The sequence below is a fragment of the Triturus cristatus genome, chromosome 9 (assembly GCF_964204655.1).
Source record: "Triturus cristatus chromosome 9, aTriCri1.1, whole genome shotgun sequence".
NCBI lineage: Eukaryota > Metazoa > Chordata > Amphibia > Caudata > Salamandridae > Triturus > Triturus cristatus.
The window spans coordinates 613,757,763-613,785,759 of NC_140592.1; the positions used below are offsets into that span (position 1 = coordinate 613,757,763).

Consider the following 27,997-nt stretch of genomic DNA (forward strand, 5'->3'; position numbering starts at 1 on the left):
GGTTATCTTTCGGCCATCTCCACCTTTTTATGGCTTCCAGATCAGCCTTCTCTTTTTAAGTCCCTGGTTGTTAATGGTTTCCTAAAAGGCATTACGCACACGTTTCCACCGTGCCATTCATAATGCCTGAATGGGAATTAAACCTTGTCTTGACATATCTGATGTGCGCTCCCTTCGAGCCCCTTCATACCTGTCCTTTGCGTCTTCTCACTCTTAAGACGGCTTTCCTGGTCGCTATCACCTCTGCCAGAAGGATGAATGAGCTCCATGCTCTTTCTTCCAAACCTCCTTTCCTTTCTGTTCATCTGGACAAGGTGCTTTTAAGGACCCGTCCTTCTTTTTTGCCAAAGGTTGTCACGCCATTTCACATCGGGCAGACCATCACTTTGCCCACCTTCTTTCCGCCTCTGCATCTTTCAAAAGAGGAAGAGAGGCTCCACTGTCTGGACCCAAAACGTGCGCTCTCGTTCTACCTGCAGCACACACGACCGTTCCGGGTGGATGACCAGCTCTTTGTTGGCTACGTGGGCGCCAAAAGAGGTCGGGCTATGCACAAGCGGACCATCTCTCGGTGGGTCGTTCTCTGCATCAAGACCTGGTACTCGTTTGCTAAGAAGGAGCCTCCTCTGTGGCTGCGTGCCCATTCTACCAGGGCGACAGCAGCCACTACTGCCTTGGGACGCGGCGTACCCTTGCAGGACATTTGTCAGGCAGCTACGTGGGCTTCGCTGCACACGTTTACCAAGCATTACTGCCTTGACAGTCAGGTCCGGAGAGACGGCTTCTTTGGCCGTTCTGTTCTCCGTGACTTTCTGGTGTAATCTTTTCGCAGACCCACCACCGGGGTTGGTATTGCTGGGGTATTTATTCTAAGGTGAGGAATCTACCACTAATGTGTCTCTTTCCGATGCACAAGTTACTACTTGTGTAACAATATATCTGTTAGAGACATTGGTTAGTGATAGATTCCTTACCGCCCCACCCTTCCTCCCCGTTCTGCAAACTGATTTCTAGGGTTAAGGTCATCCCTTTCAGGGCCCTAGTTTCTTGGCACCAGTGATCAGTTTCTTGCATGGCTCTGCGTTCCTGGCGCGGAAAGCCGTGTACAGAACTGACGTCAGCGCACATGGGTGGCGCCTAAATAGTCTCCGTGACGTCATCTCGGCGCTTACGGCGATTGCGACGGACGCGGAGCCGCATGACACCACCTACTGACACGCAGGGGTACTGCTAGCAAAACTTTCCGTATCCAGTCTGACGCCTGGGGTTATTCCAAGGTAAGGAATCTATCACTAACTAATGTCTCTTACAGATATATTGTTACACAAGTAATAACTTGTGCTTTCAAACTTTTCTTACTGCCCCTATTCTTCTTAGCCCCCTTCAATTCCATCGTACAGCTTTTCTTACTGGGTTCATGCAATTTTTAATTTTTGTTAACTAGCACGTGTTATTCTGCTTGTATGAAATTGAAGAGGCCAAACAATCAAAGACTCGTCTATGGAAAGGCTCAAAGGCACTCAAAGATTACTTCTACTTGATTTGTTTTGGCAGAGATCTTGACACGTTGCCATGCCTTAGCTGACAAAAAATTGACTGGAAAACAGTTCAAGGGATGTAGATCTTAAGTTTTGTTGTTTTTCCAAAAGTAATAACAGGAAAAAGAAGTGACATGATCTTTGTGTTTTCAGCTTGCATACCCTCATTGCATTTCATGTATTAAAACATTAATTTATCTGAGTGCACATTCTTAACTTATAAGCGCGCGCTGCATGTAGTCTTGACTGCCAAATTACAACAATGTATGTATTAATCGGGTGCAGAGTGGTGCAGACTCACGGATTTGGCCCGAGCCAGAGTCTGTGGGTGAGCAAATCCGGTGCTCACGGGAGGCAGAGTCTTTTCTGTGGAAGGCAGGGCAGGTCCTCCGGGTTCTTGAGGTTGCTGGCAGCAGGAAACGCTGGGATTTCGCTTTGGCAGGTTCAAGGTGGGGACAGGCTGGTGGGGCTGGGCCCAAGTCACTTGCGTTGTCCTCTTCTTAGCTTCAGCACGGCTCTTCGTCCTTCTTCTTTTTTTCTTGGTCGGTCTTGTCTGAGGAGGCATGGTTCAGGGTTTCACCTAAATACTAGATTTAGGGGCATTAGAGGTAAGTAAAGGTTGGGAACAATGGGCACACCCCCTATTGTGCCACCCCCCAGTAGGAGGGGGGCATATGGCTTACTCTGGTTGGCTGGGTTCCCCATCTGCAAGATGGCGGGGACTGAGAGTTGTGCTTCACCTCACCTCCCCACCTGAGGGGTGGGGTTGGCAAAGGTGGGCACACCTCCCTTCCTCACTTGGTTTTCCTGCCGATTCTCCTGCCCAATGTGGGGGTTAGAACCGGTGGGGGCCAGTTGCTGGAAGCAGCAAAAGGCCTGGGGAAGTTCACAAAGGGGGCAAGCCTTTGAAGCTTCCCCTTTGTGGACCCTGCCCATCCTGGGGGAGGAGGCCTGGCACCTCGTCCCAGGATGTGCATTGTTTCAGACCCCCGAGAGCAGCAGGTTCTCGACCCAGGGGTCCCGAAACGTATCTGTTGGTGGCGACTGGTGAGAGCCACTTAGCTTGAACACTAGTGTTATGTCGTTTTTTAGGGGCATCTCTAAGGCGCCCTCTGTGTGCATTTTTCATTAAATTTCACACTGTCATCGGTGTGGGTTTAATTTGCTGAGAAGTTTGGTACCAAACTTCCAGTTTTCTGTAAAGCCATTATGGTGCTGTGGTGTTTGTAATGACAAACTCACAGTACCATATACTCTTAATGGCATTCCTGCTCTTACATTGTCTAAGAATTGGCTTAGACACTATAGGGGTACAGGGCTCCTGCACCTGTACCCTCACCACTTGTATAGTGCACCCAGCAAGAGAGTTGGCTGACCTGTGCCAGGGCACTGGGTTGTAGGCATGGCACACAGTGTGCCATGTCGACTCTTCATTTTGTTCTGTACCACAACACACAGCCTGCAAAGGGCAGTGTGGGTGTGGTTGTGTGTGGTTGTGGTTGTCGGTGTGGTTGTGGTTGTGTGTGGGTGCGGGTGCGGTTGTGGGTGTGTGTGTGGATGTGTGGTTGTGTGTGTGGTTGTGTGTGTGTGTGTAAAGGTACAGGACCTCTAAGGGTGGCACATTAAGTGCTGCAGGCCTTCCCTGGCCCCAGTGCCCTTAGTACCTGTGGTACCATATACAAGGGACTGACCTGTGGCCAAGAGTGCCAATTGGGTTTTGTTTTCAATGCAGTTTAGGGGAAGAACATAGGCCCTGGTTACCTGTTTGGCGGGAACCCTGGGCACACTCAGTCAAAGTACATCAGCAGTTTGGCAAAAAGTGGGCGCAACCATGCAAAATGAGAGCACTTTCTTACACTTATCAAGTGACCTTCTGTTGCCTCTGAGAGCCCAACCTTGTAGCAGGCGTGCTGGAATTTAGAAGTTCCGGTATTGCTGCTATGTTTTCTTTATGACTGTTTTAATCGTTTTATTCTGTAGGTACTTACCAGATTTTATATTTCATATCAAGTACTGCAGTGTAGTTTTTAACATGAGCGTGATTTTATTTCCCTATTTATTTATATGCTATGGATCAGTTTATTGCTATTTGTTGCACTTTTATGGTCATTGTACCTAATAAAGTATTTACTGAAATATCTTAGTAATATTTGAGGAGAAGCAAAGTTTTTTGGCTGCTGTTCCTGCTCAAGAATGTGAACTTCTTGAAATAATTTCATAAGTATATACCTCTATAGATCAAGATACTTTGGTACTTGTTCCTTAGAACCACAACTCAATGTTCCAGTAAAGAAAACACACTAGAAGCTAAGAAAAAGCTGAAAGTTAAATAAAAAAAACTAGGACTGGATCTTCTCCACTTCAGGGACCTGGTGATGGTGGCCCCTTGTACTGTGAACAAATAAAGTTGTCAGTATACTCATAACTGTTCTTGCATGACTCTCTGGACAGTAGAAGGACAGAAAGAAGCAAGCAAATGGAGTATCCCAGGAAATAATAGAATGACAGGCAAAGAAGTGAAGGAGCCAGCCCACAATGTCAACGCTAGCATAAAGAAAGAAGAAAGATTTCTCGAATCAAGAGCTCACTTTAAAAAAAAAGAAATTAGCTGGACTGGCTAAGAAAAACATGCCACAGAAGCTGGAAATACTTCTGCAGAATGGGAATTGGGAAGTAGCACTTATGGACAGTGCAGCAGAAGTAGCTATAATTTGCCAGAGCCTTAAAGAGAATATGATGGTGACTCCAACTGGAGAATATATACTGATTGAAACACTGCATGGGCACGTAAACCCTCCTGATAGGGTTTATGATAGAGAAATACAAATTGAACGGAACATATTGGCCAAAATATAGTATTATTTTGATTACATTTAACTGACGCTTGTGATAGTATTCTTGCATAGGATGATTGTCTTCATTCTATTAGCTGGGATGTACCTCGTGGAGAGTAGGTAATAATGCAAGTGTTTTCTTTATTAGTATCTAAATAACTAAGGGAAATCTATGCATGTCAGTGGGTTTTGAAACAAGCAGCGGCATTGCATAGAAATCAAGTGGGGTGGGACACAAAATCTGTACCTCATTGGATTCCCTTACTGAGTGAGACACAGATTTAGGCTCAAACCCTATTAAAGCTAAAAGCAAAGTGCAATATAAGGGCCATCTTAGATCACTTACAGTATCAGGGTGCAGCAGTGCCTTGTCATTTAACATGGACACACTCCTTTTTCTGGTGTTGAAACCAGACAATTCATATAGAATATAGTTAGGTTTTTAGGAATTTTAATGCGTAAGCATGCATACATGTGGTGCAAGACACTCACAATACTGGACTGATGATGAACTTAGAGAAAAATATAAAACAGCATTGGTTATCAAAAGCAATTTCTTTAGTCAAAATATAATGCTCGAATAACTGTATCTAAAGGATTTCTCGTTCAGCTAATTTCAGTACGCCTATACAAGATTACCTCAGGGATGTAAGAATAGGCCTGTGCTTTTTGTAGCAAGCAGTATGGAGATTTTATAAGCGAATCCAGAGGTAGTATTGTACATTGATGATATCTGCATCACAGCTGATGACTTAATAGAGCACTTAGATATGGTGGACAGAACAGTGATTCTTTGGGCCCAACACCGGTATAAACTAAATGTTTGGAAATCCAGGATTGTGCATCTTAATGTTATTTTCCTTGATATTAATTATCCAGTGAGGGTAAAGGACTGCCACCGACTACCAATCACACTTCTATTCTACTGCAGAGGAAAGATTCACTCCTACTGAATATTCTAACACCAGCTCTAAAATGAGCGTCCTCTGGCACAGTGTAAGTAGATTGTAGTTCCACTATATATTTACATTTGAGGCGACTATTAAAGCAACTATCCAGTTACAAGTAGATGTTCCGAGTGATAAGCGAGAATGACAGTGCCTGCGTTAGTACAGTTTGTGCAGATGTCAGTCATTCAAAATCTAAGGCATGGGATCCTTAACAGAGCATCACCGTGAATATGGGATATTGAATGTGGAAAACATTAATCCAACAGATTACATAAGGTCTACGGCAGAACATCTGTTATAGTGGCTTCGGTGTGTGGCTGATTATGTGTCTGCCCCATCATGGTGGACATAGCCCCATCCTGAAAAGAACTGGAATGTACTAACATGCATGTTGGTGGTAACTACTAGTCAGAGCCAGGGTCACTCCAAAAAAGCATGCAGTAGATCGTCCCTTATCAGTGTTTATGGGAAATTGGTGAAGATCCTGCAACTCCTCCCTGTGTAATGCGCTGATTCCACCGCAGCCCACTGCAACACGCCGCCTGCCTTTGCTCTGACTCTGGGGGCTATGCAGTCTTCCACAACATCGTGATCATGCGTTTGGCTAACAAGAGCGCCAATTCAATCAACTATCCCTAATACACATGCAATGCGCCTTAATAACTATCTTACCCAGACATTAGTACAAGAGCATGTTCTAAATAAATGGCTCTGTGCAACCCGCGGTTAGCACTAAGCAGAAGTATTTCATGGCTTGTCCTTTAGTGCAGGGAATTTTTTAATGTGGCCACTTCAAGAAAGTACATGAACACGCTTAAGTTTTAAATGATTCCACTGCACAAATAGTAGGAATTGGTGCTCTCTTACTTGCCCTACATAAATCTGACCCACCAGTTCCCACACTAGTCATGTCAGTTTCAGTATTTTGAGGACTGAGTTAAAATGTGGTCTTGCCACACTAGTGCCTGAACTGATTCAGAGATTCAAAAGGTATATTTGCAAAAGCAGAACAGCTTGGGGAAAAGTAGCTGTTCAAAAGAACACGCTTTCTTTGATTCATTTGCAATACCCATTGGGGTGTAAAAGTGAGTATATGAATGCTAAAGGGAACTGTGTGAATGTTGTGCAAACCTTTAATGTGGCTGCTAGGGCTCAATCACAGGGAAAGATTGATGCAGATCTAATAGTTGTAATATAAGCAACATTAAAGGTGGAAAGACCTCCTGATTGTTTCCCTGCTAAATATTCTTTTAGCCTCACCAAAGATAATGTTCTTATAGGTTTTTAACCTGGGGTTGGAGATCAGTATATACCTATTGCTCAAGCTAGATTAGATCTGATTAGGGCAGCTCATGAAGGTTTAGCTTCAACTCATTCCGGCATTAGTGCTACTCTGTCAATGCTACAGCACAATCCTAGTGGCAATATTTATTGAAGAATGTGTTACAATTTTCAACAGAAGAAACATTGAGCTGCGGAAATATTGGCACCTACTCCCCAACCGATATCTGATAAACCATTCCATGTTATTTTCCTTGACCATGTTGTTCTATTGCCAACAGTCAATCAATATAATTAAATACTGTTTGCAGTTAATCTTGGTCTAGATTCCTTTGAGTGTGGCCACAAAAAACTGACACCATTCGAGCGGTCATAAGACTTGCATTGGTTGGTAGCAATCAGAGTAGTTCATACATTATATTCATACAATGGTCCTGCCTTAGTCGGGAAGGCATTTATAGATGCTGTCTGCTCTGGGAGTACGACTGTAATACTAGCACCCTTTGCGCCCGGAATCAGTGTGGGTTTGCAAACCAATGGTATGCTGAAGCAAGCCTTTAGTTCTAGGGTATTGGATTCAAGATTGTCATGGTTTCACTACCTGAATTGTGTTGAACAAGCACAAAATAAAATTAGTATTAAGTGGGTGAAACCCTTACCATATTCTCTTCAGTGTCCCGATGTCTGCACGTGATCTTGATCTCCCTGGAATACATTTGGATCTTGCCGTAATATAATTGTTTCTTACTATGTTGATTATAATATTGCTGATGGTTTAACACTTTCAAGGCTATAGTACCCATGCACCATCTCTTGTGGTCCAGGAATTGCAACCCCATTCTTATCCTCACAGAGCTAAAAGGGGCTCCCATGCTATCAACATCTCTGGATACACTCTGCTTGATGGTGTTCTCTTGGAAAAGGTGCCTTATCAGATTTTGGACACGACACTACAGAAATTATTCATATTCCTTGTTTTAAGAATCTCTTTAGATGATATTGTCGCTTCAAGTCCTTTGTAAGTTTAGGTCTTTAAAATTCTGTTTACTGATGGTGACTTCAGTATGTATGCTTCATTTGACAATAAATATCTGTACTTGAAGCAGAGGATAGTAGTGAGCTGTTCTGTTCCATCATTATGGGCCCACTGTATTAATCGATCCAACAGCCCGAGGGAAGTATACAATTTTATACAGTATTAGCATTGTGGGACCCATCCAGTAACCACTCCTAAAGGTTTTCAAAAAAGATTTTCCTGTTTTAACAACCATGATGACAGATCCTGCCCACTTGCATTTTATTAGTTTAAGAACCTGAAAAGCTTAAAGATATTGATTACCTTTTGTAGATTGATTTATTCCACACAGTTTATGGATTCAGCTTTGTAGCAAGGTTACAGAGAAAGGTACTTATTAATGCAAATCTATTTGGAGGACCAATTCATTTTCAAATCCAGAGTACTGATGCCTTGTTCAGGGCATAAATGATTCCTAGAGAAATTGTCTTTTTAAATAGGACTATTCAGCAAATAATTTGCATGTGTTTGGCCTCTTTCAGATTTAAAAACCTCATTACTGGCAAAATCAAATCAACACATATTGTAGATTTGAAATAGTGATAACGTTACTGATAATTAGCTAATGAGATAATCTCCCCCCTCACCACCATTATCATCTCTCCCATCCAAAGTGGAACCTTCCCGGACAACCGGAAATACGCAGAAATCACAGCTCTCTTGATAAAAAGCGACCTAAAGGAGCTCAGCAACTACAGACCCATCTCAATCCTGCCATTCCTATCCAAAGTTGTGGCGAAGGCTATAAACAAACAGCTCTCCAACCATCTTGAACAACACCACCTACTAGACATCTCAGAGTCTGGATTCTGTCATAACAACAGCACGGAATCTGCTCTCATCGCAGAAACTGACGCCATTCGGACCATCATGGACAAAAGAGAAACTGTCACACTTCTACTACTCAAACTCCTCGCAGCCTTCGACACTGTCTCCCACAGCACCCTCACCACAAGACTCCACAACTTCTGGAAAACATGGTCCCGCTCTGAGCTGGGTGGCCTCGTTCCTTTCCGACCAGACCAAGTGAGTTAGGCTCTCGCCCTTTAACTCCGAACCCAAGAACCTCATCTGAGGAGTCCCACAAAGATCATCGATGAACCCTACACTCTTCAACATCTACATGGCTCCACTCACCCACGTCATAAGATCCCACGGAATCAACCGTGTATCCTATGCAGATGACACCCAGCTCATCCTCTTCCTCGCAGACAACAACCACTCCACCAGGACCAACTTCAACATCTGCATGTCTAATGTAGCTAAATACAGCAAAAAGCACTGCCTAAAGCTCAACACAGATAAAATTGAAGTTCTGATCTTCAGCAACAAGAGCTCTCCACGGGACTAGTCCTGGTTGCCAGAAGACATGCGACCCATGCCCGCCCCCATCTACAACACAGAAAACCTTGTTATCATTGTGCATGACAGACTCACAATGGCCAAACAAGTGAACGTTTCTTCCTGATTCTTCAGCCTACGCATGTGCCACAAAATATTGCACTAGCTCCCCACTGACACCAGATGCATGGTCGCCCAGGCCCTCATCACCAGTAGATTGGACTAGGGAAACGCACTCTACGCCGGCATCCTGAATCAACTTTTATAAAGCCTCCCGACCACTCAGAACACCGCCGCCAGACTCATCCTCAACTTCCCCTGCAACGTGCACATAACACCCCACCTCTGAGAGCTACACTGGCTACATATCCAGAAGTGATGCATATTCAAACTGCTCACCCAGGAGCAAATCAGGGGGACACTCCTTTTCCTACATTGCAGCCAAATCCTGAAACAACCTTCCACAGCACATCAGGACCTTCCCATCCTTTCTCAAATTCCCCAAGAAACTGAAGACCTGTCTTTTCAACAAGGACCCCAATTGGCCTACTCACCTGCTCCAGCACCTGGATACCTCTCGGGTGATAAGTGCACTATACAAATCCTCATAACATAACATTGGGCAGAATGGATCCTACAATTTAACATGGTTTGTCTTAGATGGGATAGCGTATTGCCAACAGAAACTGGTATATGTATGCACAGGTTTCAGTCTAACAATACAGAACCACTAGCCAATAGACCAGACTCTAGGTATAACACATATTCCACTATGACTGTAACTACGAATATAGTGATGTGAAAGTGTGCCAGAGATGGCTGCCACTATCTTCTTTGAATGTTGTGAGAAAGCATATCTCATAAAGACGTGTAGAAATGGATTTGAGTGATTTTATTTAACAACCACTTCTTGTATAGGATAAAAGGTTTATAGCTACTACAATCTATACTGCAATAAGGGAGGAACAGGCATACTCTGAGAGAGAAGCTGCAGATAAAGTTAGGGAGGCTGTTACAGAAATATTGCAAACCATTTGTAAAGTTTATTGACGAGCTGTTAAACTCTTTCTAAACCTATCTGTACTATCACCTCTTCTAATCTAATCCTTTTACACAAAGACTTACATTCTTTACAGCATGGGCAAGCTCCAATGTGCACACTAACACAGTTAACTTGAGCACTACAAAACACTCAAGGTGCATAAAGTGCCTTCACAATTGATGAACGATAGAGCTATCCTTCTTCCTTACAGTCTTACGGCAAGGAAGATAATTTGGGGCAAAAAAATGAAAAGATGCATCCTGTAATTCTCTTGATTGACCCAAGAGAGAGAGTGCGCCTTTTTCTGTTGCTGAAGAGCCACATCTTGTGTGGCTGTTGCATGAAGAAACTTCTTCACGGCTTTTCAATTTTATGACTGTTAAAAAACTATTTACTTTAGCTGTAATTGGAAGCATGTAAATTACACTCGGACAACATGCTTGGAATTTTCCTTTTGAATATCATTGCTGGACTAACGCAATCCTGGGTTCATTAGCGCCTCTTCATGTACTAATTAATCCTTTAGGGCACTCGCTCCTTTGTGATGCCATAATGATCCTTGGAGGTTGCAATCCTTCGAAGCCTCGCCTTACTCATCACACACTGCTTAAAAAAAAAACCTGTGTACGTAGCATTTGAACAAATTTCTTCTGTAGTGATTGAGCCCAAAGTTTTTTGTATTTGTTAACTGTTCAAAAAATTGTAAAATGTTGTGGAATTACATTTTAGCCTCCTCCAAATTCACAAGACAAATATGCTTCTTTAATAAATTAAAAAAGCTTGTAGTCTTTCAAACTCAGAGGTATCAATGACATCTACTGCCGAGGAAGTTGTTGTCCAAACTTCATGTCATTATGTCATTCCCATTGGTCCTGCTTCGGGGTGATACCCAATTCCTTTTCCAAAGCCTTCTTCAAATGGAGTTTCCATTTCATAAGGGTTTAATTAAAAGTTGATAAATGTAGGATTCTACATGGCTGTTGTCATGGTAAGATACCAGGAGCTTCTCAAACAAAGCAAGGACTTTTTGATGCTCCCATTCTTCGCCCCTGGCTGTGCAACTCGGTGTTTCATCTGCATATAGTTAAATCTTTCTTTGTTATAGTTCAAAGTCCACCTTTGTATGTTTGAATGATTTAACTTTCCCTATGTTGAGCATGTGTTTCACTGGTTTGCATCGTCAATTTCACCAGGTCTTTAAAGTCATGCCTGGTGCAAAGTTGCAATTTCCTCAAAGAGGGGAGAACATTAATGGAAATTTCCTAAGTTGTTATCTCATGGTGATGCTATTCCATCCCCATAGGGCCTCATTTGTCACCAGTGAAACCTAGAAGTTGGGGTTCCTATAAGCCCGAAGGCACCAAGGGAAACTCCTAAAACTGCCTGCACTTAGTGAAGACCTTCCACTTTTTGGAGGTATTGCTTTGGTATCTATTGTAGGGTGAGGAATCTATGCTTAGAAGAATCCATCAAAAGAACAAGTTACTTACCTTCAGTAATACTGTCCCTGGTGGATACTCTATCTAGCGGCAAATCCCTTCCTGCTTTCCCTCCTCCTTGTTCTGTGGAATGGACTCTTTTTACCATGTAAAAACCTCCCAAGTACACCTTACGAGCAAATGTTCTCGATCGGCATCAGAGGATGCAGACAAGAAATTGACTTGAGCGTGCAGGGGTGGTTCTTATCTGCGGCTCTGCTCAGTCATTTCCTTGGTGGTATGGAAACAGCACAGAGCCACACTAGAGCCCCTATCAGTGCACGGGAGCACTATTAAAAAAAATTCTCTGTATCCACCAGAGAGAGCTTTACCCAAGGTAAGTAACTTTTTCTTCATGGCTCTAGTGGTGATAGTAGCAGAAGCTGTGGTTACGAACAAGGACATAATTCCTCCTCCTTTCCAACTGCAACAAAGTAACTTGGAATTTTCCTCCTAAGGTCAAAAGTGGCCGGTAGGAGGCAAATGAATTTTTTACCTACATTGCTGGTGTGCAATACCTCAGACCAGTGGGTGTACATGTTGTTAAGCATGGTTACATCCTCCCTTTTATATATGCACCCCCTCCTGTTTAACCTCTTTCTATTCATACTTTTACAGATCATGCCTCTATTTTTGCTCAGTAAGTAAAGTCACTGCAGGCCAAGGGGGCCATAGAGAGATTCCCAGAGGCAGACATGGGCAGAGAGGATGTTTATTCAGTGCTTTCCGGTGCCCATAAAGTACAGAAGACTCAGGCAATTACTAGACCTTCGATTTCTAAGCACCTTTTTTCTGAAGGACAATTTCAAAATGTTGCCTATGATAAGGTTTGTTCCTTACTGGCTCTAGCTACTGGATGGTGTCCTTCGACTTGCAGGATGTTTACTTTCATGTACCTGTCCTGCAGTTCTGTAGACTTTTTTTGGTTTGTGGTGGGGTTGAAAGACTTGCGTCAGAACACTTTCAGTTACCATTCTGCCCTTCGACCTAACCTCAGCTCCCTGTGTGCTTAAAAAGGTGATTGCAGTGGTTGCAACCCTTCTACACAAGTAAAGGATACACATATTCCCATACCTCAATGATTGGCTGATGTAGACTGGCCTACCAATCGTTGACCACTGAAAGACAGCTGTTACCCTGCAGAGTCTGGTACATTCAGGTTATGATCCTAATGCTTTGGACCTACCCCTGAGTTTGAGTGAGTGTGGATAATTCTGAGACTGCTTGGCCTCCTGCATCCTGCTGGTCCTTCGTGCCTAGTGGCATATGCAGAGTCTGCACTGGTACCTCTATCTGCAGTAAGTGCAGTATTTGGGTTGCCTGTCGTACAACATATGTATGATGGAAGCAGTAGCTTGGGATCTTTTTTAGTGACTAGCTGAAATCAGTCTTACCTGTTGCAGGCTGTTCTCGCTATCCCACTTAGGTGGCTCTTAAGGCCTTCCTCCTGTCCATCAACATCACACTTCCTCCTGTCCATCCCATGGAAACCAGTTCAGGTTGTGCCGAACAATACAACCACCATATCATACTGCAACAAGCAGAGCAATGTAAGATCTCCCATCCTCTACCATACCAGGAAGTGATGTGACTCTGGAGGTGGCTGAACTTCTCTATGACGACCAATCATTTGGTGAGCTTGCTAAGTGCTAGAGTGCACAAGATCAATGGACTTCGTGTGTTGGACCATGAACGGCGTCTGCATCCAGAGGTTGCTGATGCTATCTTTGTTGCCTTGGGTAGATTTTTTTGCCACCGCCAAAAACGCTAGTGTTGCTATTACTGTGCACTGGATTTTCTGCATCCCGGGACCCTGGGTGGCGCATTCAGCCTTCAGTTACACTGAGGTCTCCTGTAGATCTTCCCCCCTCCGCCACTTCCAAATAGCCCTAGATTGGGCCAGGAGTGCGTGGTTTCCCCACTTGCGAAGCCTAAGCATTTGTCAGCCAGGTTATCTACATTTTCGGGAGAACCTCCTGTATCAGCAATTAGGTAGGATTGTGTCCTGAATCTTCACAAACTACACCTCCATGCCTGGAGATTGAGCGGCAACAGCTGAATTGTTTTTTTCATCGAGCAGAAATAGTGATTGTTACCCTTGTGACTTCCTTACGTCTATCAAATTCATGTTGCTGGGTGAAGTTTGTGGACTGGTGCGGAGACCTCAATGCTTCACTTCAGACCACATTGTCTTATCTTTATTTTGTCACTGGCCAGCTGAGACTTCACTGTGGGCACTGTTAAAGATTATTTATTGGGCCTTGCTATATTTGTCTAATAAATCTTTGTTACTAAAGTCACCAGTTATTTAATTTTTTTTAAAGACCTTCCTTTCTAAGTTTCAATTTAACAAACATTGCAGCGATTAACCCTCTTCACATTACGCAGTGTAATGGTAAGGGAACAGAAGCACATCAATAAAAGCGACAACAGCTGTCCCGCAGAAGGGCAGTCAATCAGTTGAGATACATCAGGATATCTACCTAGTCATATTAAAACCCTTCACAGCATTCTCATTTGGAGCTTTAGTTGTACATGTCAGTAGATGCATCACTTGATGAAACGTCTTCTTGAGCCACAAATCTATTTCCCAGGGCCCTCCGTGCTTGTATATCATCCTTTGCTTTATCCTCTCTCCTGCTTAATTTCATTTCAATCTCCTCCGCTAGTGTCCATTCCTCTATGTCTCTATGCCAGCTCTCCACATCTGGGGCATGCTGAGCCATCCATGTAACGGCTACTCTGCAGCAGGCGAGAACCAGCGCAGGCTGTAGGTACTTATACGCCATCTAAGCCCTTTGGCCCTGCTAATATTGCCCAGTAGACACAATTGCACAGTGAGGACGCCTTGCAATGAAGTGGTATGTGCAAGTTTCTTCAACACCTGCACCCAGAAATCCTGCACTTTCTGACACCCCTTAGGCTAGATGTAAAAAGTTAGACCCTGAACTCCCGCAGCGCGGACACGCATCCAAACGGGTCCGAGAAGTCACCAGTTATTACATTTCTAAAAAAGGCTCTCACATGTTCCCTCCTACACCCTTTATTTTGCCACAATGGGACCATAATTGTTCCTTACCTTTTACATGTGCATGCCCTTCGAGCATATGCACAGTTGCTCACTGAGGTTGCTGACCATTAAGATTGGATGCCTCTCTGCAATCACTTATGTGCACCTGGTCAGTGAGCTAAATGCACTCAGTTCAATTTCTGTACACCACTTACTTCCCCGACATATATGGCTGAGAGCTTGTGCTCCCTTTTTGCTGAAGGTGGTATCTCCTCTCCATGTGGGGCAATCTGTCCCTCCCCCGGGCTTCATTACTGTGGCACTTCTCAAAGACGAGGAGAGGCTTCACTAGTTGGTCCCAAAAAGAGCCCTTAACTTTTACATCGAATGACCTAAGTAACGCCAGGTGGATAACCAGCTGACTGGTGGTATGAAGGGATTGGTGGTTCAGAAGCGAACCTTGACTGGATGGATCTCCCTGTGCCTCAAGATAGGCTGTACCCTGGCCAAAAATTTTAGCGAATATAGCCTAAGAGCTAGAGCATTTGACCTCGAAGCAGGGGAACCGGGATCGAGTCTCGGTAGAGACTCTCCACATCCTGTAATTTTGGGCAAATCACTTAATCTCCCCGTGCCTAACAATATTAATGTGTCCGTCTGTAATGCAACTGGTGCTTATGAAAAGCGCTCTGATACCTTTGGGTCGAGTTTGCGCTGTTTAACCCTAAAACAAAATAAGAGCCTCCTGAAGTTCTACAGGCTCATCTTTTGAGATCCAGGGCACCCCTACGTATTGGTTATGGGTGTTGTGGTGTTGAACATCGTCCAGGCTGATACTTGCGAGTTCCTGCACACTCCACCAGACATTTCTGTCTTGTCAATCTAGTCTGCAGGGGAGGGCCATTTGCCTGCTCAACGTTCTGACTCTCTACCTTTTGGGAGCATAGGGCTTTGATGCCCATTCAAAACTACATTAATTTGCAATTAGAAATATTAATCAGAAGAACAAGTTACTTACCTTCAGTAACATTGTTTCTGTGAATACTGTATATAACTGCAAATTCCACACTGCTCCAATCCTCCTCGTTTTCTGCAGTGGGATTTTCGGGTTCTATTAAGGTCCGAAGTTCGATTTCGTTGAATGTCACTATTGCAAACTGTCACAGCTCTTCTATGTGTGAGGTCGCGAAAGATTTTTTGAAGGAAAACAGATGTCCGCTCCCCGGTGGCTCCTATTAATGGCTCCGTCCTGTCCCTTCTGGAGGCGGTGTGGTGCTGAAGCAAAGTCCAACGGCGTGTAGGGTCCATTATTAGAAAAAGTTCCAAATCCAGCTGGCAGCCAAGCGAAATTCAAAAGGTGAGGAATCTGTAGTTGTATAGAGTAAACAACAGAAAGAGCTTGAAAAAGCTTTACAAAAGGTGCATAACGTGTTAGTTTTGCCCCTTCTGAATGACTGTTGGAAGGCGGGCCTCGGGGGGTCGGAGAGACCACCCAGAGGGGCCCCCACACTGCACGAAGTAGCCGAGCGCTGCTGAGAAGCCTCCGGGGAGAGGTCCTTCTCCTATAACGTACTAGCACAGTAACACCACCACACAGGACTCAAGGGGTTTCAGCAAGACGAGCAGTTCTTTATCAGCACTTATGAGTTACGATTATCAATATTTACAAGGGGGGATCGAGGGATCCACAAGAGTCTCAAAGTCTTTGGTAGGGACGGAGTAGCGGGACAGTCTTTAGCAGCAGCTTGGTACGAGGGTACCTGGGGCCCAGTTCTTATCCCCACGCTGGAGGGCCTCCGGATCTCGGAGGGGTCGAGCCGCGACGGCGTCAGCAGGGCTCTGGTGTTCAGTCCGTGGAGTTCGAGCCGCGACCAGGTCAGCAGGGCTCTTACGGTGTCTTGGTTCAGCTCGAGCCGTGACGACGTCAGCAGGGCTCCGAGGGAGGTTTCAGCGAGGTTGGGCCGCGACAGCGTCAGCAGGGCCCCGATGTTCCGTGAGGCTTCGTGATCTCAATAAGGTGGAGCCGCGACGCAGTCAGCAGGGCTCGTGGTAGAGTCTCAAGCAAGAGTTCTTCTCCGTTGGGTCGGCCGCGATTCAATCAGCAGGGCTCTCGACTCCGGGATACAACTGCTGTCCTGTTGCAGGGTCGCCCCAGATATAGGTCTGGAGCCCTTTGATGTCCGGACCCTTGCGCCCGGGGGGGCGGAGAGGCCGGGCTGGGAGAGGCCAGGCGCCCAGCGGGAGAGGCGCCAGGCCCAGGAGAGCTGTGGGGCGATCGCACCTAGGTGTGGGAGGACGGTTGGGGGTCCCATCGATACTGCCCTCCGCCGGGAGTGGGGAAGTGTTCACGTGGTACCCCCTAGCCAGTTGTTGGTGCCTGGATGTCGGGGCTTGCTGGGGCCGCGGCCGGGTTGAGCGGGGTCACGTAGGCTGGCGCGCAGAGTTACGTATAATCCAAAATGGAGGAGCCCCGAGGTGCAGGGGACCTCGTGCGGCTTGGCGAGGGGGAACAGGACCACGCCACGAGGCCGGCTCCAACAAGCGTCCCCCCCCAGCTGAAGGCAGGGAGAGTCACCCATCTCCTTGGGGATTCTCCTCGTCGAGGCGGAAGAAGCGGGATAGGCCGTCGGCGTTGGCGTGGTCATTGCCGGGCCGGTGTTCGACGGAAAAGTCCATCCCTTGCAGCGAGATGGACCACCGCAGCAGCTTGGGGTTCTCGCCTCTCATCTGCATTAACCACCGCAAGGGCCGGTGGTCGGTGTGAACCCAGAAGTGGGTGCCGAAGAGATAGGGCCGGAGCTTCTTGAGGGCCCACACGACAGCGAAGGCCTCTCGCTCGATGGTGCTCCACCGCTGTTCCCGGGGCAATAGCCGTCGGCTGATGAAGGCCACGGGTCTGTCGAGTCCCCCCGCGTCTGCCTGGGACAGGACGGCCCCAATTCCATATTCGGAGGCGTCCGTCTGCACAACAAACTCCTTGCTGTAGTCAGGGGCCTGTAGCACGGGGGCAGTGCGCATCGCCGTCTTGAGAGTCTCGAAGGCCGACTGGCAGCGGGGTGTCCAGTGCACCTTCTTGGGCTGCTTCTTGGACGTGAGCTCTGTGAGGGAGCCAACAATGCTCCCATAGTCTTTGATGAATCGCCGGTAGTACCCGGTGAGGCCCAGGAAGGCCAGGACAGCTGTCTGGGTGGTGGGGGGTTCCCAGGCCTGGATGGCATCAACTTTTGGTTGGAGGGGAGCCACCTGACCGCTCCCCACCTGATGGCCCAGATAGGTCACCGATCCTTGACCTATCTGGCACTTGCTGGCCTTGATCGTGAGCCCGGCCCTTTGGAGGGCGGCCAGGACTGCCTTGAGGTGCCCCAGGTGCTCAGCCCAGTGGTTGCTGTACACGGCAATGTCATCCAAATAAGCCGCGCTGAAGGCCTCTAGCCCGGCCAGAACCTTGTTCACCAGTCTCTGGAAGGTGGCCGGGGCGTTCTTCATGCCGAAGGGCATCACCCGAAAGTGGTAGTGCCCATCAGGGGTGGAGAAAGCGGATCTCTCTCGGGCGCCGGGGGTGAGCTGGATCTGCCAGTACCCGGCGGTGAGGTCAAAAGTACTCCGGTAGCAGGCTGCTCCTAAACGGTCGATGAGCTCGTCGGCCCGGGGAAGGGGATGGGCATCGGTCTTGGTAACAGCATTCAGACCCCGGTAGTCCACACAAAATCGTAGCTCCGGGGGATTGCCTGGGGCGGCGGCCTTCGGTACCAGGAGGACGGGACTGGCCCACGGGCTGTCGGAGGGCTCGATGACCCCGAGGGCCAGCATCTTTGCCACCTCGCCCTGGATGCAGGCCCGCACCCGGTCGGGTACTCTGTAGGCTCGGTGTCGCACGGGGGGACTGTCCCCTGTGTCGATGTCGTGGACGCACCATGGGGTCACCCCCGGAGTGAGGGAGAAGAGGGCTGCAAAGGGCTGCAACAGCTGCTGACAGTCGTGGCGCTGTTCCGGGGTCAGGGAGGAGGCGAGTTGAACGCCTTCGATGGACCCATCGTGGTCGCTGATCCGCAGAAGGTCGGGTAGGGGCTCGGAGTCGTCTTCGCCCCCATCGTCGGTTGCCAGTAGCAGGCTCAGTTCGGTCCGGGCAAAGTGGGGATTGAGCTGGTTAGCATGTAGAACCCGGAGGGGGTTCCGGGGGGACTCTAGGTCGATTAGGTAGGTGACGGGGCTCTTCTTCTCCACCACCTTGAAGGGCCCAGTCCATTTGTCCTGGAGGGCGCAGGGGTCAACCGGTGCCATGACCCAGACTTGCTGGCCTGGCTCAAACTCATTGGTAGAGGCGTTCCGATCATACCATCGCTTCATGTCCTCCTGGCTGGCCTCGAGGTTGGCTTCGGCCAGGGCTCGGAACCTGCGGGTCTGGTTTCGTAGGGTCAGGAGGTATCGGTAGACGTCGGGAGGGGCATCTTGGGGCTTCGTCTCCCAGCCCTCCTTGACCAGGCTGAGGGGTCCGCGGACCGGATGCCCATACAACAGTTCGAAAGGGCTGAACCCCAGGAACTTCTGCAGGACCTCCCGATAGGCAAACAGGAGGCACGGCAGCAGGACATCCCATCTCCGCCTTAGGGGCTCTTCCAGGCCCTGGATCATTCCCTTTAAGGTTCTGTTGAACCGCTCGACCAGTCCGTTCCCCTGAGGGTGATATGGGGTGGTGAATTTGTACGTGACCCCGCACTGCTGCCACAGGGACCGCATGTATTTAGAGATGAAGTTCGTACCCCGGTCGCTCACCACTTCTCGGGGGAATCCCACTCTCGAGTAGATCCCCATTAGGGCCCGGCCCACCACGGGGGCCGTCACAGTCCGAAGCGGGATAGCCTCAGGGTACCTGGTTGCGTGGTCCACGAGGACCAGGATGAAGCGGTGACCCAGGGCGGTCCGGGGGTCCAGGGGCCCTACAATGTCTATCCCGACCCGTTCGAACGGGGTGTTGACTGTTGGGAAGGGCTGGAGGGGGGCTTTGACCCGTCCCCCCGCCTTCCCGCTGGCTTGGCAGGTCTGGCAGGACCGGCAGTGGTTGTCCACGTCTCTCCGCATCCGGGGCCAGTAGAAGTGGGTCACCAGGCAGCTGTAGGTTTTGTCCTCTCCCAGGTGCCCGGCGAGGGGCACATCATGCGCTAGGTTAAGGAGGAACTCCCGGAATCGGAGGGGGACCACCAGCACTCGACTGGCCCCCAGTTCCGTAATCTTCTGTTCGCTGTACAGTAGGCCCTCTGCCCAATAGACCCAGTGCGTTCCGGTCTGGTCACCGTTGGCCTGCGAGGACGCCTGCTGTCGGACCCCTTCGAGGGAGGGGCAGGTCTTCTGTTCCTGCTGGAACTGCTCTCGGGTGGGACCCCCGTCGTGGCGCCATTGGGCAAGCGCTGGGAGCGCTTCGAGAGAGGCGATTTCGTCTGGGGAGGGTTCGGTGGATCCGGTATCAGCGTCCGCTTCTCCCTCGCTGGAGGCGGGTGGTGGCGCGGGCCCCTCGGGCCTGGTGGGGTCGGATGCTATGGGCGAGCGTGGGGCCTGGGTGGCCATGGACCGGGTAGTGGCGCAGGCCCATTCTGGTAGCCCCAACATTCGGAGGTGCTCTCGCCGCTCCACCTGAGCCCAGGGAGAACTCTCTAGGTCGTTCCCCAGGAGGCAGTCCACCGGGGCGTCGTCGCGGACAGTCACCTTTAGTATGCCTGTCACCCCTCCCCATTCGAAGGGGACCTGGGCCATCTGGCACATGCTTTCGCTGTTGTCGGCCGTCCGGACGGGGCATAGTACATTGAGCAGGATCTGTTCGGGGGTCACCAGGTGGCAGCGGACAGCGGTGACACTGGCTCCGGTGTCACGGAGGGCCTCAGCCCGTCGTCCATTGATAGTGACCCACTGTTGGTACTTCTGGGTGTTGCTCGGGATGGGTGTTTGGGGCACCATTTCTCGGCTGCCCAGGCAGACCAGGGACATGGCCGCCGGCTCCCACTGAGTGGTTCCTCTGTCGAGGGGTTCTTCCTCTTCCTCCCCTTCCCCCAGGGCGGCAGCCGCCAGCTCTCGGGGCGGGGGCCCGCTGGCCCCACTTCTTCGGTTCATGGGGCAGGCCGGGTCGCTGGCATAGTGTCCGGTTTGTTGGCAGCCGTAGCAGGTTATCGAGGGCCGGGGTCCGGTCCGGGCTGGTGCCGTCCCTCTTCGGGCCAGGCTCGGGGAGAGGTGTTGCTGAGGCGGCCCTCGAGGCGGACTTCGGGGTGGCCCGGCGGGGATGTCCCGATTCCAGTTCGACCCTCCTCCTCCGCCGCGCTGGCGGGGAGGTCCGGTGGTGTTTCTCTGGTACTCCCCCATCGAGTTCCGGGGGACTCGGGTGTTGACCCATCGATCGGCCTCGGCGGCGAGCTTCCGCGGTTCGGTCAGCTTGCTGTCGAGGAGGTGTTGTCTTAGCTCCACGAAGCAGTTGTTGGAGAGGTGTTCCCAAATAATGAGGTCGACCAGCTGCCCGTAGGTGGTGACCTTGCTACCCTTGATCCATCCTTCTAGGGCCCTGCTGAAGAAGTCCACATATTCTACCCACGTGGTACCGGGGATTTTTTTGCAGTCTCTGAAACGCTGGCGGTACATTTCCGCGGTTAGCCCGTAGCGGGTGAGCAGGGCCTCCTTCATATGGTCGTAGGAGGTCACCACCTCTTCTGGTAGCTGGAGCAGGGTGTCTCGGCCCTCGCTAAGGAACCGCCCCCATAGGCCAGCACCCCAATCCTTCCGGGGCACCCGATGGGAGGTCATGGCCACCTCGTACGCCTTGAACCACTGCTGGATGTCGTCGTTTTTATAGTATTCTTTGACGACATCTTTGGGGATATGCACCTTGGCTTCGGTGGGGGGTGGAGCGTCTCTACTACTGGGGGTGCCGGTCTCCCCCTTCTGGGCCTTGAGTTCGAGTTCTTTGAGGCCCCGCTCGTGTTCAAGGGTCAACCTTTTTTCTTCCAATTCTCGATGCCGCTTTTTCTCCTCTATCTCTTCCTGCAGCCGTAGCTGTTCTATGGCCATTTTCTTTTCGGCCAGCCGGAGTTCGCCGTCCAGCCGAAGTCGTGCAAGCTCTAATCTCCCGCTCTTGTATTTCCTCCACGGAGAGGCCGGTTCCCAGGCTGTTTCTCCCTCCGTTCGCCGGGGTCGGTGCGGGTGGTGTGGCTGCATTTAGGGGCAGGGGCCCTTCGTTCTGGGAGGGTTCCGCCTCGGACTCTATCCAGGTTCTCAGGGCTTTCTGCATCTCTTCCTTGGTACCTAGGCCGGTGGTTGCAATGCCCTTTTCTTTGCAGAACTGTTTTAACTCTTTGTGAGTATACTCCTCCAACCGTTCTGGTTGGAACTCCATGGTCGCGGTGGTTTCCTGGTTGCTCATGGTCTCTGTTCGTCTGGATGGATAGCGAGTGGGTTACTTGCTTGTACGAACTGCGTTCGGCTCGGATCCCGTCGCTGGCCACCAAATGTTGGAAGGCGGGCCTTGGGGGGTCGGAGAGACCACCCAGAGGGGCCCCCACACTGCACGAAGTAGCCGAGCGCTGCTGAGAAGCCTCCGGGGAGAGGTCCTTCTCCTATAACGTACTAGCACAGTAACACAACCACACAGGACTCAAGGGGTTTCAGCAAGACGAGCAGTTCTTTATCAGCACTTATGAAGTTACGATTATCAATATTTACAAGGGGGGATCGAGGGATCCACAAGAGTCTCAAAGTCTTTGGTAGGGACGGGGTAGCGGGACAGTCTTTAGCAGCAGCTTGGTACGAGGGTACCTGGGGCCCAGTTCTTATCCCCACGCTGGAGGGCCTCCGGATCTCGGAGGGGTCGAGCCGCGACGGCGTCAGCAGGGCTCTGGTGTTCAGTCCGTGGAGTTCGAGCCGCGACCAGGTCAGCAGGGCTCTTACGGTGTCTTGGTTCAGCTCGAGCCGCGACGACATCAGCAGGGCTCCGAGGGAGGTTTCAGCGAGGTTGGGCCGCGACAGCGTCAGCAGGGCCCCGATGTTCCGTGAGGCTTAGTGACCTCAATAAGGTGGAGCCGCGACGCAGTCAGCAGGGCTCGTGGTAGAGTCTCAAGCAAGAGTTCTTCTCCGTTGGGTCGGCCGCGATTCAATCAGCAGGGCTCTCGACTCCGGGATACAACTGCTTTCCTGTTGCAGGGTCGCCCCAGATATAGGTCTGGAGCCCTTTGATGTCCGGACCCTTGCGCCCGGGGGGGCGGAGAGGCCGGGCTGGGAGAGGCCAGACGCCCAGCGGGAGAGGCGCCAGGCCCAGAAGAGCTGTGGGGCGATCGCACCTAGGTGTGGGAGGACGGTTGGGGGTCCCATCGATACTGCCCTCCGCCGGGAGTGGGGAAGTGTTCACGTGGTACCCCCTGGCCAGTTGTTGGTGCCTGGATGTCGGGGCTTGCTGGGGCCGCGGCCGGGTTGAGCGGGGTCACGTAGGCTGGCGCGCAGAGTTACGTATAATCCAAAATGGAGGAGCCCCGAGGTGCAGGGGACCTCGTGCGGCTTGGCGAGGGGGAACAGGACCACGCCATGAGGCCGGCTCCAACAATGACCTACGCTCCTGCTTATGCCTGTGCCACGCGAATGTTTGCATCCTTCTAATGCAGTGGACATTATGCAATTGGGGGGGGGGGGGAGAGAGAGATTGAGATTTTTTAGCGAATTCTTTGCAACTTTTTTATTTTTTATCCTGGAGACATTTTTCTTTTCTTCTTTTTAAGTCTGAAACCCACTGTTGAAGTTAGTGAGCCTATGTCTTACTTGTGTCCTTGCTAGTGGTGTATTGCTTGTAGTTTTGCTGCGTTTTCTACCTCCTGTTCATGTGCACACATTTCTTCCGTCAATCTGTGTTACTTATATGATTGCAGGATTCACGACTTAAAATTGATGGATGAGTTTTTGAAGATAGAAGCTCATGATGGAGAAGTGTTGTGCCTTGAATATTCAAAACCTGAGGCTGGTACGCATATGAAAATTTCTCTTAATGTATGTGTAACAGAACAGAGTGACATAAGTGCCATTTTTAAAAAGTATCTGTCATATCATATGTGTCGGAAAGAGAGTATGTCAGTATATTGTAAGCAGAATTTATTGTCTTTCATCAGTACCATTTCTTAAAAAATCTTTACAAAAATATCCGATAGGTTGTATCAACTTTAATGGGGCGATATTTTTGTTAACCATATTTAGGATGGGATATTTGTGTTAGCCGATATTCTGACTATGATATTCTGGTGCCACATATTTGAAATGCATTTTAAGTGTTTGAAATCATACACATTTGTGAAAATTTCTGATCTTAGAGTAATTGAACGTATTTTTATGACTTTCAACCTTTTACACTGGAATCTTATTGTAATTTATTGCTGTGTATATATCACATTGTGTGCCAGTCAAGAATAATCAGTTGCATACATCTCAGAATTGAATTTCCTAATTTTATTTATCTAAAAGGCTAGGACAATCACATGAAGGTACATCTCTTTACATGAGTCGTAGTAAAAAAGAATAAACTAATCATGCACAATTTCTTGTGAACCACATTTTGAACCGCATTTCATACCATAATAATGAATATGTTTGATATAAATTGATTTTGTGCACATTTTCAGCTACTCAGTCAACCATCAAATCACCGCCATGTACGTAATATTCAACATTTGCATATTTGTATATTTCTACAAACATCCTTACAGTGACAAATAATTAATCAAGTCCAAGTTGACCGAACAATCTAAACCTTTCTTCTGTACCCCATTCCTGCTGCTGGTTGTTAAAGCCTAATCTGCTGAGAACCTTCCTCTTGGCTATTCATTGGGGTGTGGGGGGGCGGTGGTTACCTAACTGACAGGTTATAAACAGACACATTTTGGAGACTATTTAGCATTCTAATTGGTCTTCAAAGTGTGGCTTAATCCCATTGGCCCAAATAGGGTCAGAATGAAGGTGTGGTAACTCTGCAAATTTTTGGAAATCCTGGCTAGCGAGTGGAAAATTCTGAATTCGATTTTATGAGGCGTGTAGTTGGTAACATATCCATTATGGCGCTACCCAGTGTTTCTATGGTCTGACTTGACAGGATAGCTGTCGCCAGACAATTATCTGAGCATTACTAGAGAGGGCTTTTGGCTCTGCCCACGTCGGGAGCCAGGAGTACATGTTTTGATTGGGCAGAAGTTGTGTGCTTCCAAAAAAAGTGCCTGTTCTCCACACAGCTGTGATCATTGTGTTTATTTATCCATCTGCCTGAGTTTGAACTTTCAGGGGCACAGGTATGACATTGTAATGCTATTAAAGTGTCCTAGATAACTACATATTTTATTTTGTTTTTCTCAGTGAGCAGCACTGATAGGAGGAGGGCAGTCATTAACCTAAATGGATTTTTAGGCCTGGTTTGACTGTGCAACTGACACCTTACCCTTTAACATACACCAATTCTATTCTACAGTTCTTTGCTTCCACACAAATACATATTCATTCCCTTGCTATTTACTTGTAATGCTTCACAATACCATGCAACATTCTTTTAAAACCAGACATGTTGCCGTTGCCAATGCTTGTTTCCAAGTGGAGGTTCCCTGCAGACTGGGCAAATTCTTCAATTTGACTCTGTGTCATAAAGCCTTCATTTTCTTTGTTTAGTTTCTCCTGTCTTTGTAAATTTAGCCAAGGCATTTTCACCTACTGGTTATTTGGGAGTGTGTTATTCGTTCTTTTCTTGTAGTTCTGATCTATCCAACTAAGGATCTGTTACACAAAAGCAAGGTAAAGCTAACAGTGTGGTAACTTTTAATACAGACCTCCAACACTTAGTACAGTACATTACATTTTTCAAGTGGTTAATATGAAGGTGATTTCTCAAATGTAATTTTCAAACTTGCATGTTTTGAATAAAACCTAATAACTACTTACGCCATAGTGCTTTATATTCCACCTTATACAAATATAAATTATTTTGTTATACAGAGCAAAAATTTCCCTATGCTTAAAAAGAGAAAAGTTATTTTAGCTTTGCTCCCAATATTTTAAACTTGCCTACTCATGTCATTATAAAGTTCCATCTAACCGCCATCATCATTTAATTTATGTAGGTGCTAATAACCCAAGGTAATCCTGGCACTGGAAATGCAGAGCAGCTCAATCTATCCCATTTAGAAAAGGAGGGTTTTAAGAAACTTGCTAAAAAGAAGCAGTTGCTCATCAGGTTTTATTTTTGTTAGCACATTGCATAGAATGCCCTCTCTATATTTTTGTTGTGGTCAGGGAAGCCTTTCAATAGATCTTGGTCTTCTTCCTGGATTCCGGGTTTGTAGCCTGCTCTTCATACTCTCTGGGGCCTGCACATACATTGTTTATTCGGTTAACGTTAGCATCTTGCATTTAACTCTAGCATTTACTGGCAGCCAATGCATAATTTTTAGCGTGTGGGCGATATGACTTGTACGTGTAATATAAGCTAGCAGCTCAAGACCATAGATGGAAGATGACAGCCATGAATAGTCTGGCATTAAAGGCCGCTTTCAACCCAGAGCTTTCACGTTCTCCCTAAACGGAGTCTATGTGAACTCTATCCTACAGATCAGATATAGTAGTGTTCCATTTATAAGTGTATTATGAGTGCCTAAAAACAGAAACAAGTGTTTGAATTCATTAACCCATAGCCAGTTAATATCTCCCTCCTCATGTGAAGGATCACCTGTGTCATGAACGAAGTTGCAAAAGGCAGCTTCCAGTGAGCTTACTAGATATGCGGCGGAAAAACACCCTTTACAATGAGGTTTTTACCACACAGTGCCTTTACCACACAGCCTTTGCCATGCATGCAATATTTGGTGCCTTTACCACACATACCTTTACCATGCATGGAAAGTATTGTTAAGTAAGTATATGTGGGTATGTATGTATGTGTGTGTGTGTGTATACATATATATATGTATATATGCACTGAAAAGACAAAAGGTCAAAGTTATGTTGTAGTTCACCAGTTATAGTTAGCAGAGCTAACTATTACTTGCGCCCCTGCCATGCAACTGCCAGTAGGTGATATGTGTATATATATATATATATATATATATATATATATATGTGTGTGTGTCAAGTACACCTCTTAAAATGTAAATAAGAGAACGGCACACCAGCAGCAGTCTAAGACCAAATATGTTTAATGATCTTACTCATCAAACATATTTGGCCATAGACTGCACAAGTGGACTTTGTATGAGTTGTTGCTATGTCTAAATACCCATAATTATAACATCTTTGATGTATATATAGATCTATAAGTGAAAGTTAACTTACTTTATTTTTACTTACCTGCGTGGTTAAGGCATGCGTTGTAAAAAAACGTGTGATAAAGGCATGCGTTGGTAAGTCGTACAACTGTATGTGGGCGCTGAGGATATATTTTGAATAGTAATGGTGACATACGTGTGTCTCTTGGGACTCCGTGCAATCTCCGTCTGCTGAACTCTACAGTGCTTGCAGCTGGGGCTTCCAGGCAGGCCAGTTCTTCAGATGCCACTGTTATTCCCCCCCTCAACAAACTTGCCAAGACTTTGATTTTCTGCTTCCCCCAGCAGTCCGGGTGTTAGCAGACCATTCCACATTGGAGACTGAGTTGGTGAATAGGTGAGCCTCCTTGTTGGCCGATCATTTCCGTTGTTTGGGGCTTCCTTGTTAACCAGAGAGTAGCGAGAGACAACCTCATTGTGACACAAATGTGAAGAGGCACATCGAAGTGTCCTGGAAGTCTCTATTGATCATTTTACTCAAAGGACATTTCTTGTGTAGCATTTTTGTTTCCTAAGTCAATGAGTTCTAACTTGATTACTTACTTGTTTTAGGTGTAACATTTCTTGCTTCAGCCAGTCGAGACAGGCTAATTCACGTCTTCAATGTGGAAAAGGGATATGTATTGGAGGAAACCCTAGATGATCATTCATCTTCCATAACAGCTGTGAAGTTTGCATGTGAGTGAGGGGATTTTTTCAGTTTCATTGTAATTGATTGTATTCTTTGTCAGATGTTTACCTTGTAAATTGGCCTAAAACTAAAATGTTATTGTGGCTAAAACGCGTCAATAGTATTTATTCCTGGTTCTCTAAAGAAGTTCTAGTTGAATATTAGAACTGACCCGTATGCCATGACTCTATCTGCAGAAGAGTGCTCTTGCATTTTACCATAAGGAACTTTCTCACCAAGTGGAAAAAAACAAATTGACAGGAGTGCAGTTAACTTACTGCGTTACCTTTCACAGTACTCCACAGGAGGTGGGGGTGCATTCCCTTTCCACACCGTGATCATACATTGCCAGTGGGGCTAATACTTGAAATTATGAGAGTCTCTTTTATGGGGATTTAAATAAAGTGAAAATAACGCCTGTCTCATTTTGCCACTCTATCTCATGGCCGGGTAATAATATTTTT

At 47.6% G+C, this 27,997-nt stretch overlaps 1 protein-coding gene across 1 annotated transcript in view; it reads left to right on the forward strand.

Annotated features, from left to right (window-relative positions):
- Positions 1-27,997, forward strand: part of WDR62 (WD repeat domain 62) — a 699,214-nt gene that overhangs the window by 229,412 nt on the left and 441,805 nt on the right. Inside the window, exons 12-13 of the mRNA XM_085625650.1 lie at positions 23,441-23,532; positions 27,416-27,541. Coding sequence (XP_085481776.1) covers positions 23,441-23,532; positions 27,416-27,541 — 218 coding nt within the window. The remainder of the gene's footprint in view (positions 1-23,440; positions 23,533-27,415; positions 27,542-27,997) is intronic.